General features: G+C 46.2%; 1 protein-coding gene across 1 annotated transcript in view; it reads right to left on the reverse strand.

Annotated features, from left to right (window-relative positions):
* Nucleotides 1–1,199: 1,199 nt before the first annotated feature.
* Nucleotides 1,200–14,237, reverse strand: part of LOC123426165 (probable polyribonucleotide nucleotidyltransferase 1, chloroplastic) — a 47,109-nt gene continuing 34,071 nt past the window's right edge. Inside the window, exons 14-24 of the mRNA XM_045109938.1 lie at nt 7,917–8,095; nt 7,393–7,576; nt 7,236–7,283; nt 7,055–7,127; nt 6,260–6,333; nt 6,062–6,169; nt 5,904–5,998; nt 5,686–5,749; nt 5,447–5,500; nt 5,323–5,364; nt 1,200–1,897 (exon numbers count right to left, since the gene is read on the reverse strand). Of these exons, the coding sequence (XP_044965873.1) occupies nt 1,661–1,897; nt 5,323–5,364; nt 5,447–5,500; nt 5,686–5,749; nt 5,904–5,998; nt 6,062–6,169; nt 6,260–6,333; nt 7,055–7,127; nt 7,236–7,283; nt 7,393–7,576; nt 7,917–8,095 (1,158 nt within the window). The 3' untranslated portion in view covers nt 1,200–1,660. The remainder of the gene's footprint in view (nt 1,898–5,322; nt 5,365–5,446; nt 5,501–5,685; nt 5,750–5,903; nt 5,999–6,061; nt 6,170–6,259; nt 6,334–7,054; nt 7,128–7,235; nt 7,284–7,392; nt 7,577–7,916; nt 8,096–14,237) is intronic.

A 14,237-nucleotide genomic window follows, 5' to 3' on the forward strand; every position in this document is an offset into this window, starting at 1 on the left:
CATGCAACCAATTAACATGCAGATGTTAGTTTTTTGCCTCCATTAGCTCAACCAACCTGGGACAAGTATGCAAAAGAGATAATAAAAAATGGGGCGACCAACCAAACGCATCATTACTATGTGCTACTCCCTCCGTTCCTAAATATAAATCTTTCTAGAGATTTCACTAATGGACTACGTACGTATGTATATAGACATACTTTAAAGTATAGATTCACTCATTTTGCTACGTATGTAGACACCTAGTGAAATATGTTAAAAGACTTATATTTAGGTACGGAGGAAGTATTAAATACATGCTGGACGTGCAAATGTAAATGAGGTACTTTTGAAAGATGAGGGTAGTGAAGGAGAAACGGTGTGTGGTGAGAGAGAACATAAGTGGAAACCAAGTTAAGGTGAAAACCACATGCAAAACTATGTTTTGAAGTTAAAAAAGAACTAAAGATACATAGTAGTATGTTTAGACTGTGATGTTCTATTAACATGTGAAATTACATGTTCAAATACAATGTAAAGAGGAAGAAAATAGCATTGAATAGTATGGACTAGGAAACACCACTATTCATTGTTGATTCTTTTTCGTCAATAGCTCGTAAATGATTTTGTGATTAAACCCGGAATTTCACATGGAAATATAACATTACCCTCTCAATATACTGTATTTTTACAACAACAACAAAAAACTTCTGAACATGCTATTCAAAAAGTTTTCATTGAAACTCACATGATATTCTGTTGATGACCGAGAAGGAGGAAGCAAAAGTAGTCTTATGTTTATAGCTATACAGTGAAAACAGAACACATGTTGTGTTCGGTTCATTTGGCAAAATGGAACAACTGATGCGCACATTTGCTTGTTGTTCTGTGGTAACACGTGCGCTCGGGTCATTTGACAAAATAGAACTGATGCGTACATATTTGCTTCTTGTTGTGGGGCCAGACATGTGCTTGATTCATTTGACAAAATGGAACAACTGATGCTCACATATTTACTTGTTCTGTGGCAACACATGTGCCCGATTCAGCTGACAAAATGGAACAACTGATGCGCACATATTTTTTTGTTCTATGGCTACACATGTGCTCGGTTTATTTGACAAAATAGAACCAACTGATGCGCCACATATTTGCTTGGTGTTGCGTGGCAACACATGTGCTTGATTCATTTGACAAAATGGAACAACCGACACACAATATTTGCTTGGCAACACATTTGCTCGGTTCATTTGACAAAATGGAACAACTGATATGCACATATTTGCTTGGTGTTCCGTGGCAACACACAGCTATTTAGCTAGTCCATGCTAAAGTAATGAAGCCACATTAGGCACTCCTTGCCGCACTAGGACAAAATGCGGGATGTGAACACACCCAAAATCGTTGTGCATGCTAAAGCGGCAACATAAGCCAGGTGAGATTTCACATCTACTCCGTTTGGGAGCAAATACTTGAACAGATCAACAATTCTCCCTTTCTGTAGGGGTCCAATCTCGAGGGGGCAAGTGGGCAATCTGGGCAGCCAGCCATGTCATGTAGTTCCGGTAGTACCGTCCGTGGATGTTGTAGTTGCAATCCTAGTCTTTTCAGGCAATCAGTGTGATGAAGCGGCATGTTGCTTGTGTCACCCTGTTTCTTTCAGTCTTGTGAGTCCAAATGCTTAAGCACTGTCAGCTGTGCTGTTTTCAAGGGTCTTTGGTGTGGCATTCTCAGCTGCAGACGGTTCAACTTCTTTCTTACGTCTGGATCTTCTAGTTGTCATCTTAATAATATCATCTTTGTACACTACCTTTTCTTTCACTGAACTGCTTGTTTGCTGCTTGATGCTGCTAGGTTCTTGGTTTGAATCAGGGAGCAACGCTTTGCAACTTAGTCGAAGTTGACCCTTGTCATTTATCTGGTTTAGGCAATCAAGAAAATACGCATTCAGAAAACAGAGATGGTCAAAACTACTGACGACATTCCCCTTCAATCATATCATGTAACCAGAAACTTAACCTAATAGCATTTAGAGCATCTCTAACAGCAGCCCTAAATTAGGCCTGATGCCCTAAAGCCTCCAACAGCTGCCCTATCACGTGCCCTATTATAGGGCTGCCCCAAATTTTCATCCTATGGGGCAGAGAGGGCCGCGCGCCCCATGCCCTTTCCTTTCATTTTCACCGTGTGTGAACCAACCGCCACACTGAAACGCTGTCCCGCCCCCGTGCCGCGCCCGCCTCGCCTCCCGATTTCACCGCCGCCGGCCTCGATTCGCCCATCGCCGGCCGCCCCGCGCCACCAAAACACCGCGCCGCGCATATGCGACCTAGCCCCGGCCGTCACGCCGACGGAGATGCCCTCGGACGCGCCGTCGCCGTCGTGAATCGGGATCGAAGACGTCGCCGCCGTCACCGCCGATTTGGGCTTCTCCGTCACCTAGGCGGATCCAGGGCCTCCCCGCCGCCGCACTTCACCTCCGCGCGACGCCGCCCACCAAGCTCAGCTGCCCTATCACGTGCCCTAATATAGGGCTGCCCCAAATTTTCATCCTCTCTGCCCCGAATAGAGAGGGCCCCGCGCGCCCCATGCCCTTTCCTTTCATTTTCACCATGCACGAACCAACCGGCACGCTGAAACGCTGTCCCGCTCCCATGCCACGCCCGCCTCGCCTCCGATTTCACCTCCGCCGGCCTCGATTCGCCCGCAGCCGGCCGCCCCGCGCTACAAAACACCGCGCCACGCATCTGCGACCTAGCCTCGGCCGTCACGCCGACGGAGATGCCCTTGGACGCGCCGTCGCCGACGCCGGTGTCGATTTGGGCTTCTCCGTCGCCGTCGAGGCGTAGGATAGGCGGATCCGGGGCCTCCCCGCCGCCGCACTTCACCTCCGCGCGACGTCGAGCCCCGCCAAGCTCCGGCCCTGCCCGCCGAGCTTCAACCCGCGCGACACCGAGCCCCGCTGAGCTCCTGCCCTGCCCGCCACCTCCGAGGTCCTACCCGCCTATTTGAAGTAGATTGTAATTTAGGTTGTGTATTTGTAGATGGTGTTGTTTGACTACACCACGTCCGATGAGGAGTTCGATGCGTAAGAGGAGGATGTTGCTATGCTTTTGACGGTGCATAGTACGATGAACAAGAAGCCGAAGCATGGAGGTTCTACAATGGGCCTAGAATACATTCGGAGGCAGCAGGAAGAAGCACATGCCAAGCTCATGACCAACTATTTTGTTGAGAGACCCGTGTTTCCCGAGAGGTACTTTCGACGCCGGTTTCGCATGAGCATTGATTTGTTCAAGCACATCGCCGAGAGTGTCAAGCTACACGACAACTTCTTCAAGCAGAAGGGGATTTGTACCGGAGATCTTGGGCATAGCACCTACCAAAAGGTGACTAGTGCATTGCGGCAGTTGGCTTACGGCATTCCGGCAGATCTTGTTGACGATCACTTGGCAATGAGTGAGAGTCAAAGCATCAAGTGTGTGAAGTGTTTTGCGGTGGTGATTGTTGAGGTGTTCGGGCTCGAGTACTTGAGAGCACCCAATGCTCAGGACATGGCTCGGCTACTAGAGGTGAACAAGGCCCGTGGCTTTCCAGGTATGCTCGGTTCCATTGATTGCACGCACTGGAGGTGGAAGAACTGTCCTGCAGCGTGGCATCGACAGTTCAGAGGGCACAAGAAGGATTCCACCATTATTCTTGAGGTTGTGGCTGACCATGAGACTTGGATATGGCATGCATTTTTTGGCATGACCGGTTCTTGCAATGATATCAATGTTCTCCAACGGTCTCCTCTATTTGCCAAGTTAGCCAATGGAGAGTCACCACCAATGGAGTTCCAAGCCAACAGCAAGAGATACAAGATGGGCTACTACCTAGCGGATGGGATTTATCCCAAATGGGTGACATTTGTGAAGCCGGTGCAAGCCCCCAAAGGTAAGAATGAACTTGATTTTCATAATGCTCAAGCGGCGGCTAGGAAAGATGTGGAGAGAGCATTTGGGATTTTACAAGCCCAATTTGCAACCGTGAGAGGACCGGCTAGGTTTTGGAATCAAGATATTCTTTTGGTACATCATGCATGCATGTGTGATCATGCATAACATGATCATAGAGAACGAGCGTGGCCAAAATATTGTCTACGGCACGTATGAGTTGATGGGCGGGCCAGTTCGGCGAAGGCGAGGTGGAGACCGAGTTGCCCGCTTTCTTGAGTCCTACCATGACATTCGAGACTCCGATGTGCATGAAGATCTTCAAAAGGATCTCATTGGGGAGTGGTGAGCATGGAATGGAAGGCAAAAATCAAGACCTTGTACTTGATTCGTGTGTATGTGAGATGAACAATTTGTGTGTTGCTTGATGAACCATTTGATGAACTATTCGTATTGTGTTGTAATAAATTAAGTACTCCCTCCGTCCCAAAATAAGTGACTCAAAAGTGACTCTACTTTGTACTAAAGTTAGTACTAAACTGAGTCATTTTTATTTTGGGACGGAGGGAGTACTATTTAAGTTTTATTTGTTTGAATTTATTTTAGATCATTTATCATATTATTTGTTTGATATGTATGTGCAAATGCAGAAAAAGTTTTGGTGCCCTAAAACGCTAAAACAGGTGCCCTACACCCAAAAACAGCCCTCCTAAAATAGGGCAGCTGTTAGAGATGCTCTTATAGCGGTAAGATTAGGAATAGTAGCCTAAGCATTCTAAGGACCTACAGCAATTGCTAATTATCTTAATAAATATTAGCTGCGACGCTGGAAAAATTAGGACAGTAGTTATACAATATTATTGTGCCACTGATTAACATATACAGCTAAAATTAGGACAGTAGTTATACAGTCACACTGATCTATGCTCCATAACTAGATAAAATATGAACCAGCTGAAATCATCCACTGGTTGAAATTTCCAGCAATATGTGGGTCTTTGGCTACCATCCGTCGCCCATCTATAAGTACCAGTAGCATATACCAAAGGCGCAATTTTCACGGTTTTACGTGGCAGTGATGTTGAATTTTACACTTTACACTCCTTTGGTTCACAGGAATATTGTAGGAATTTTAAAGGATAGGAACTTTGTAGGAAAAAATCCTTTGGAGCCCTTTGGTTTGTGGGAATGGATTCCTATCCCTATGTAGGATAGAAATCTATCCTTTACATTTCAAAGGAAAAAAACATTAGGCTAGACTCAATGAAAAAATTCTTATCCTATGCATCAAATGACATCTCTTCCTCTATAGGAATTGAGATGCATGTCATCTCACTTCCTATGAGTTTTCTATTCCCGTACTATTCCTATCCTATGAACCAAAGGAGGCCTAAAGAGATTCACAAACCTCAATAAGCTTGACATCAATGCGATCACCAACTTTATAAGCCTGAAAAGGAATAAAGAATTGGATAACTTAAACACAAGAAGGAATCAAACACAAAAGTAAAATATGTGATATATTTTCTCACATCCTCTGCCTTGGCCAACCAACTTGAACTCAACTCGCTGATATGACATAAACCCTGCAATTAGATAATCAATATTAATTAGAAATAACTTTGTGCATGTAAACTAATTAACTCCTTAGAAGCCCAGTGAGGCCACGCGGATTTGTCAATGAGAAGTAAAATTACCACTTCTGCATTGTGAACATGCAACAAATATGTTAACATTGGGATTAATAAAGCAAATTTTAGTATCTACTCACCTCACGCCCTGGTGCAATTTCAACAAAAGCTCCATAGGGAGCAACTGTTTTGATCTCACAGTTCCTGGCAATCGAGTTTCCAAAAAGTGTTTTCATTAGCTCAAACCCAGAAAATGTTTCAATTGAAAAGTGAGTGCTTAACTGAATCTGCAGGAAGCATAACATAATATGAAGAAACTATATGCACATAAAACCAGGGGAATAAAACGAATTGACACCTGAAAATTTCTCCAACTTTTGGAACCATGGTAAGATTAGTTATTATATTTTTTGACTTCTCTAAGCTTTTCATGTCCCTTGCAGTAATTTTTACCTGCCAAAAGAATGTCAGGTAGTACTTTGAAAAGTTAACAGGCTATAACCAAGTTCTCCTTACCGTGCCATCATCTCGAGCATCAATGGCATATACTCCAGTCTCCTCGAGTATGCTTTTTATTGTCCTTCCACCAGAACCAATTATCAAATTCACCTTGTTAGGTTTAACCTTGAAGAAAAACAATTGCAGACAAGTTTAAAACATTATAACTGCAGGAAAATATAGAAGATCACCATGCTTCACAAACAATGTACCAACCTTCATAACATGAATAACAGGAGCATGGGGAGACAGTGCTTTACTTGGCGGAGGCGAACATTTTAACATTTCATCTGAAGAAGACAATGAAATGTTACATCAAATGAAATACCTGAAATAGATTTGCAAATGGAAATACAAATGGCCTATTGAGTAAGTTGCTACTATTCTTAATAATCTAAGAATGGAGAGTTTGTTAACCATGGAGAGTTTGTTAACCATAATCATGTTGTGTGATTTACTATTGGAAGTTTCTGGGATAACCCTCCCACATTTTAGCTGCATTCACAAATGATGTCACCTAAGTGATGCATTCAAAATAGATATGCATGATGTCTCTTCCGGAATTAATACATATTATAAGTAGAATATGATTTTTGTACAGTGCAGAGGAGGAGACTTCTTATTAAGGGTTTAAAATGCTCATGGTAGAATTTCGGTGAGCTAATATAATTACATCTTCTTTCTTTCTGTTTATGTTACATCTTGCAGCTTACTTACAATGCATCATAAGTTTCTGAGAAAACGCAAGAGAGCTTGCGTTTCATTGCATTGAAAAAAGAGAGTTTTGATTACAATCCTCCTAGGAGGCAGTTACAAAGTCCATGATCGAATCAGTGGACGTCCCATGTTTGGGGTATGATTGCTCTAAGTCCTAGAGCACCGGCACCGGCCCAATGCATCACAAGTTTGCAGTTAGCTGTTACAAGTATCATGAAACTGGATTTTCCCGGCATGGTATCCACAGATAATAAAGCAAGATTTGAAGGTGAAACAAAAGCTATGCAGACTTACTTAGAATATGATTTCTACCATCTCTAGCTTGTAGAAGTGCTTGTTCCATTACAGGTAGAGTTATCCCCACTACCTGCCACAGCATAACATGCACACAGATAACTTCAGTGTTGATGATATGCTACCTAATAGCATAGCCAAAAAACAAATGCTGGTTCATCTAGTCGTTAGTGTCTACAACCTTGATGTCCATCTGGAAAGCAGATATACCATGTTCATTACCAGCAACCTGAAAGAGGGGTTGACTGGTAAGCAAATTAAATAATTCAAACGGCATCAATCATTAACCCTGCTACTGCATTTATATGGGGCAACTCGGGGTAGTATAGAAGTTAAACCTTAAAATCCATGTCACCAGAGGCATCTTCAGATCCAGTAATATCAGAAAGAATAAGTGGTGTGCCGTCTCCACCGAATTCATGCGTGTCAAGAACTAAGCCCATTGCTATTCCAGCTACAGGGAACTTTATTGGAACACCAGCATCTTGAAGTGCTAAACAACCTCCACAGACAGAAGCCATGCTGGTGATAGATAACAGAAATATATTACCAATTTAAGAATAAAAATAATACAGGACAGGCTGTACTGCATGAGACAAAATTATTGCTCAGCTGGTAGACTGTCGTGAAAAACATTGAGTAAAATCAGGCTAGCCTGTAGCCTGCTCACAAGGATGATAAAGACGAGTAGCATAATCCATATTATGACAACTCCAGTAGGGAGACGCCAAGTAACTACATACGATAGTAATAGTAACACAACGAGAACATAGTAGTGCAAGGTCAAGTATCAACACTGTACAAGCTTCCCATCGAAAGACTTGCAAACTACAATGGAAGAAAAGCATGAAATGATCATTACCTGGATGAGCCATTACTTTCAGTGATAGTACTCTCAACGCGAATAGTGTACGGAAAATCCACCTCTGGAGGTAAAATCGGTTCCAGCGCCCTTTCTGCAAGCATACCATGACCGATCTCTCTCCTATTAGGTGCTCCAGTTCGACCAACTTCACCAACAGATGATGGAGGGAACGTGTACTGCAGTATGCAACACAATAATTAGCAATGAAGTGTGATCATGGGATGTAACACATGCATACAGCAGTCAGGAAGACAGAAACACACAATAACTGGACCGGTCGGTGAAACCTTGAGGCATCTGTTCGTCAGTTCCTATCATGCATACGGCAATCTAGAGCGGCTCAAAACATGGTAGTTTAATATTTATTGCCTGGCCCTCCAAAGAAATCACTACAAAGCGCCTAGTGGGAACTTTTTTAGATAGGTGGGACGCCCCAAACTCAATTCTTACTACGGCGAGTCTTCCCAAATAATAATAAAATTAATTAGCTTTTAGAGAAAGAACCGTGAGCTGAACCAGAAAGAACATGGCAGTGGCGCCAGTCCCGGGTTTTCTCTAGTTGAACAGACCCAGTGTGTTTTTGTTAAACTATGAGAGCAACATAATATTCAATAAATAACTGCTTAAACTACAAAGTGGTACCAGTATCTTCACAGCTTACATCTTACTTCAAATATATTATGAATGAGCTCTTTTAAATGATAGTAGCTGTATGCAACACATGTAAAAAAGGCTAATATACAACTAAATTTTTTGTCACTGTTTACCTTTTGAGAAAAGCTAGTTAATATAGTATAGGGAGTTTTGGAGGCCGAAATTTTAAAAAAATAATCAAAATTCAAACTTCTCTGTTTCAAAAATGAAACGGATACAAGGATGTAATGTATATGCATGTACAATTTCACGATGAAATATCTTGAATTGCGAGCTGCACAAAAAACAAAAATCATTAACTTTGAGAATGAACAGTGCATGTACTGAAAAGACACATATTTTTTTGGTAGCTCTTATTTTAACGTATTTCATCATGAAAATTTACACATGTACGTATGTCTCTGGCTGTATGTGTATTTTTTTCAAAAAAAAAATGAAACGTAGAAGTCTGAATTTTGAATTTTTCAAACTTTGGCCTCCATTTAGCATTTTCGTAGTTAATAGATCTACATTTACCAGATCCGGAAATATTTCATAAGGAATGGTTGAGAACAATTGCCCTCATGAATGGAACTATCTAAAAGCCCAACAAAGCATTACAAATCGGGTATGTGGGTACGCGAGAAAACAATTAATCATGGACGACATGGGTCCGCAACAGGCGACGCCCGAGCAAACCGCGACCGCCATTAATGGCCACCTACCCCGCACCGACCCTCGCGCTGAAGTTACTCCACCCACCACATCGAGTGCGCAAGGGGTTCCGCAGTCTCCGCCGCTCACCACACGACCCAATCCCTCCTCTCGTCGCGCAGATGGCGAATTCACGATGGAGGAGACGAACTCGTCGACTTCGACCGCAGGAGCAGGTGGCGGCGCCGGTGGTGATACGGGAGGTGGAGCCGGTACCGGTGGAGATGCGTCCGCAGGTCGACTCGCGCTCGCCGGAGGCGAGGGAGGAGATCCTGCGGGTGGTGAGAGAGAGGTTCCCGATCCGCGATGCGTGGCCGGAGATCTGCGTCGAGGTCATCCGGAACAGCACGTTCGCGGAACGCTGCCGGTTCGCCGGCGACGATGGAGGGATGAATTACGACCTAATCTTCTGGGCCATCCAGGAGGCGGAGTCGTCCGATCCACTGCAAGCGGCGAGGTGGAGACGATTCAAGTCAACAAGCCCATCCAGGCTCAATATCCGGCCGCCGTCAATCGTGGAACTGGCCAGCATCCCACTGGAGCACCTGTCTCCAGGGGTCAGTCCGCCTCGTCTTCCCTGATGGGTGATGCCCGTGGGCATGGCCGTGGAGCACGCCGCAGGCGTCCTGTGGGGGCTCGGATTGGAGAGCCTCGCCCATGGATGGGGATTCGTGGTGAGATTCCTCTGGAATCGAATAAGGTACACAAATTTTCTCTGAAGTATACTTTTCCTGCTTGTGCAGAAGATGGGATTGATGGATTTGGGGTTAGGAGTTCGGGGATTGTTCCTCGGTTTTCTGTTAGAGGGATTAGGGAGAAGGTTTTAGCCCCAGGGATTGGGGAGGTTTCTCGTGTTCATCCTCTGGGGGCTGATGCATTTGTGTCCAATGCCCCATCTCTGGTGAGCCCACAATCGGTCGTCGTCCCTGTTTATGCAGGAGAGTCTAGCAAGGAATCCGACCTTAGGATCATCTTTGTTGAGAAGGATAGAAGAGGTGATCCAGCTTCGGGAGCTTGTGTTGGTTCTCATGCTCAATCCCCAATAGATGTTGGATGTGTGTCCATGGCTCAATTGTTGGTGAGGCCACAGCTAGTTAGCGGTACTATTTTGCAGAGGAGAATAGTGAGGATACAGACAAAATTTGGCCTCCTTTGGGGGCCCAGGATACCGTTGTACCATTGATCTCTGGATCAGTGGTGGAGGGGGAGACGGTAAAAAGAAAGATGCCTTCTGGCTCAGTTAGCAGAAACGAAGAAGAGGTGGAGGAGTTTTATGGGCAGCTGTGGGTTATTCCCTCCCCCAGCCGCCGTCAGTCCAACCACAAATATCGTCCTCCCCCCCAAAACCTAGATCGGCCATTGGTAGCCACCTGTTCTGGATCAAGAGAGACCTGCTCAGATCTGGATGCTTCTCCGTAGAAGACTGCCATCATGTAGCTCGTCCTGGCCGATTTGATCCAACTCCCACAAGATTCCGGATCAGTGAGGAAGGTGGAACTAGAGGGGTTTCGTTTGCATCTGTGGTGAAGGGGATCATGGATCCTCGGGGACAGCAGAGACCTAAGAAGAACCCCCCTAAGAAAGGGATACAGTGAGCTCCTCCACCACCTCATGTGGCTCCTGCAGCAAAGGGAATAGTGGCAGCTCCGAAACAATCAGGTAAGATTGCTAAAGGTGCTCCAGTTGCCAATGTTCAAACTACAGCCCCTGCTCCACCTCCAATCCCAGTTTCCGTTGTGCAAACCCTAGACCCAAGGTATAAGGATATGATATGCTTCAACTGTAGCTGGTCTGGGCACTATGTGGGTAATTGTGTGGAACCAAAGAGGTGTTTTATCTGCTCTTGTACACACAATGTTAATAACTGTATTGCCTGGGCATGTCTTCAACCCACTGCTGAGTATTTTGGTAGTGCAGCAGTTGGCCTGGGATTTTACCATATTGATATCCCTGTTGCAACTGAGTCCAATTGGTTGAATTACAAGAACTGTGCAGTCCTGAAGGTGCTCAAAGGAGAGGTTTCTGGTTCTGATCTGATAGTGCAACTGAATGGGATATTCTGCAAAGAAAAAGAGTGGCCTTGGCAAATCAGGGAGTTGGAAGAGAAGTAGTTCCTGCTGAAATTCCCACCATGGAAGAAAGTGGAGGATCTCATTGAATTCCCTGCCTTTGACCTCCCTATTGATGGAGTTTCTGTTAAGATTTGTGAATAGGCTGGGATGTTCGAACCTTATGGAGAGTTGACTGAAGTCTCGATCCAAGTGGAAGGTATTCCACCAAAATGGTGTGCTTAGAAGGTGTTTGCTCAAATTGCCTCATTTTTGGCATTTTGGTTGACGTGGACTGGAATGGGATTTTCAAGAGTTTCTATGAAAAGGTCAGAATCAAGGTAGCTTGTAGAGACCCTACCAAAATTCCTTATGAGAGATTGGTGGAGATGAAAAAGAAGTTGTACATCCTGTTCTTTACTGTGGAAGGGTTTTATCAAGAGGGAGAAGGATCTGAGGGAGATGGAGATGACCCTGACCTGGATGTTGAAGATGATGACAAGGGGGAGGAAGAGTTTGATCAAACTAGAGAGTATATGGATGGGGATGCTGATGAACCTATTGATGAACTGGATAAGGCAAATTTCTCCAAAGGCAAGAGTGCTGGCTCTGGAAGCAAGGTGGAAATGGCTTGTATCTCTGCAGCCAATTTTCATCTTGAGATGATGAAGGATGTGATACATGAACAGTTTATTGTGGAAGCTGAAGCTAAAACCCCTGTTGCTCAGATGGAAGTTTCTAATGATGATCTTGAGGTTATGAACCAAGAGGATATGGACATTGGCTCTCATATGGAGTACTGATCTGTCCAGCTTAGGAAGATTGAGATGACTGATTCTGAAGGGGAAGAGGAAATCATCCTCCCTGAGATGGTGTGCCTCCCTGAAAACATAACAGCAAGCTTTGGATCAGCCAAGAGATCCCTGTTGGAGTCCTTGGAGATGGAGGAGGTGGATAAGAGGAGGAAAGAAAACTCAGATCAGGAGAAGAAATGGGGGCCTGTACTCTCCACCAGACCTACTACAAAGCAACATGGCAACATTAAGATTATGGAAAAAGCTACTGCCTACCTACAAAAGAAGAATCTGGAAATTCCTGCTTCCTTCCAAGGTAAATCTTTTGCTACTAATGATACACAATTGCTTGTTGATCAAATTGTTAGAGTTGATATTTGTGTAGGAGATAGTAATGAGGAACAGGGAGAAATTATTCAAGATCTGATCCTTAGAGAGAGCCTTAGATGCTTGGAATTTGCATATTCCAATCCTGAAACTGTTTTACCTGATAATCTCTACACTCCAACACATAAAAATGAGAAGGGTTCTCCCTGTGGTGAGGGTATGGTTCAGACCAGATCAGATGGCGTTGCTGAGTTGCTGATTCTGGTAGTTCCTGCCCAAACCTGATAAATGCCAGAAGGCTTTGTAGCCTGTCCCACCCTTTTAGAATATCATGATAGGTGCTTTTTGGAACATACGTGGTCTAGGTCAACCTGGAAAAACTCAACGCCTTCAAGAGTTCTTGAGAGTTAATTGCGTGGATTTTGTTGGTTTCTTTGAGACCAAGAAGGAAAATATTGATAGTAGTGTGCTGAACAGAATTGCGGGTAATAAAAGTTTTACTTGGCACCAGTTGTCTGCTCGAGGTACAGCTGGTGGTTGTTAGGAAGTATTAGTATTAGTCTAGGAGTCCTTATTAGTCTATGTTTACTTTCCGTCTTGTGTAATATATATATGCCCCTTGGGCCTTATTAGAGCTAGGTCAATTTTTTTGCACGCCGCAACTCGTGCTATTGATCCACCTCGCCACGTCGTCGTCCTTTGTGGCCACCGCTCCTTTTCTCTGCCTCTCGTAGCGGCAGCTCTCCACGCCGGCTACTCTCCTCGTGCCTTGCCTCGTCCCAGTCTCCATCGCCAAATCGGATCAGTCCAGGACGGGATCGAATCTTCCTGCTACCGCTCCATCCGCTGGTGAATCCTCTCGCGCCGCCTCCAGCCGGTCTGGCAGCAGCCGCTGCTGGCGACAACCGCCGCGCTGGCCTGGCCGATGCAGCCACCACTATAGCTGCCTCCACCACCCTCGGTGGGGCCACGGCAGCCGACCCTACAGCTGCCGCCGCCGACTCCGGCCACCTCCGGGTCGGGGCCCGATCGCCGCGCCAGGGGTGCCGCTCAACCAGCTTCGGTTCCCCCCTCCCCGTCGCCGCTACCGGCCTGGGTGACCGAGTCGTCACAGCCGGTCTACACGACGGCCTCGGCACCACCGCACACCCAGTACGGCGGGCCCCCCAGCTTTGTCGTTCCCGACAGGTACCCGGCGCAGACCCCTCCACTCCTCCGCGCCGACGAGCCATACCACCAGGACTTCGCCAAACTGGATTTCGCCACCTACGACGGCACCGAGGACCCCCTGAACTAGCTCAACCAATGTGACCAGTTTTTTCGGGGCCAACGGACACTGGCATCGGAACGCACCTGGCTCGCTTCGTATCACCTTCGAGGCGTCGCACAGACGTGGTACTATGCTCTGGAACAGGACGAGGGCGGCATGCCTCCCTTGGAGCGTTTCCGCGAGCTCTGCCTCCTGCGCTTCGGACCCCCGATCCAAGACAGCCGCCTTCCCTTCACCTCCACGGTGCAGGATTTCGCTGACCGCTTCCAGGCCCTGGCGTGTCACGCGCCCGGCGTGTCGGCTCGTCAGCGGGCCGAGCTCTTTGTGGGCGGACTGCCGGATCACATCCGCGTGGACGTCGAGCTCCGCGGCCCGCAGGACCTCCAGACGGCCATGTATTACGCCCGAGCTTTCGAGCGCCGCATACAGGCCCTTCAGCAGGCGGCTCGCGGCGCCCGGCCGCCAGGCCGGCCGGCCCAGACCGCACCATCCCAAGGCAGCCGCCCCCGGGCCCGATGGCGGCCCCCGCTCC

This window comes from Hordeum vulgare, chromosome 2H (assembly GCF_904849725.1).
Source record: "Hordeum vulgare subsp. vulgare chromosome 2H, MorexV3_pseudomolecules_assembly, whole genome shotgun sequence".
Classification (NCBI taxonomy): Eukaryota; Viridiplantae; Streptophyta; class Magnoliopsida; order Poales; family Poaceae; genus Hordeum; species Hordeum vulgare.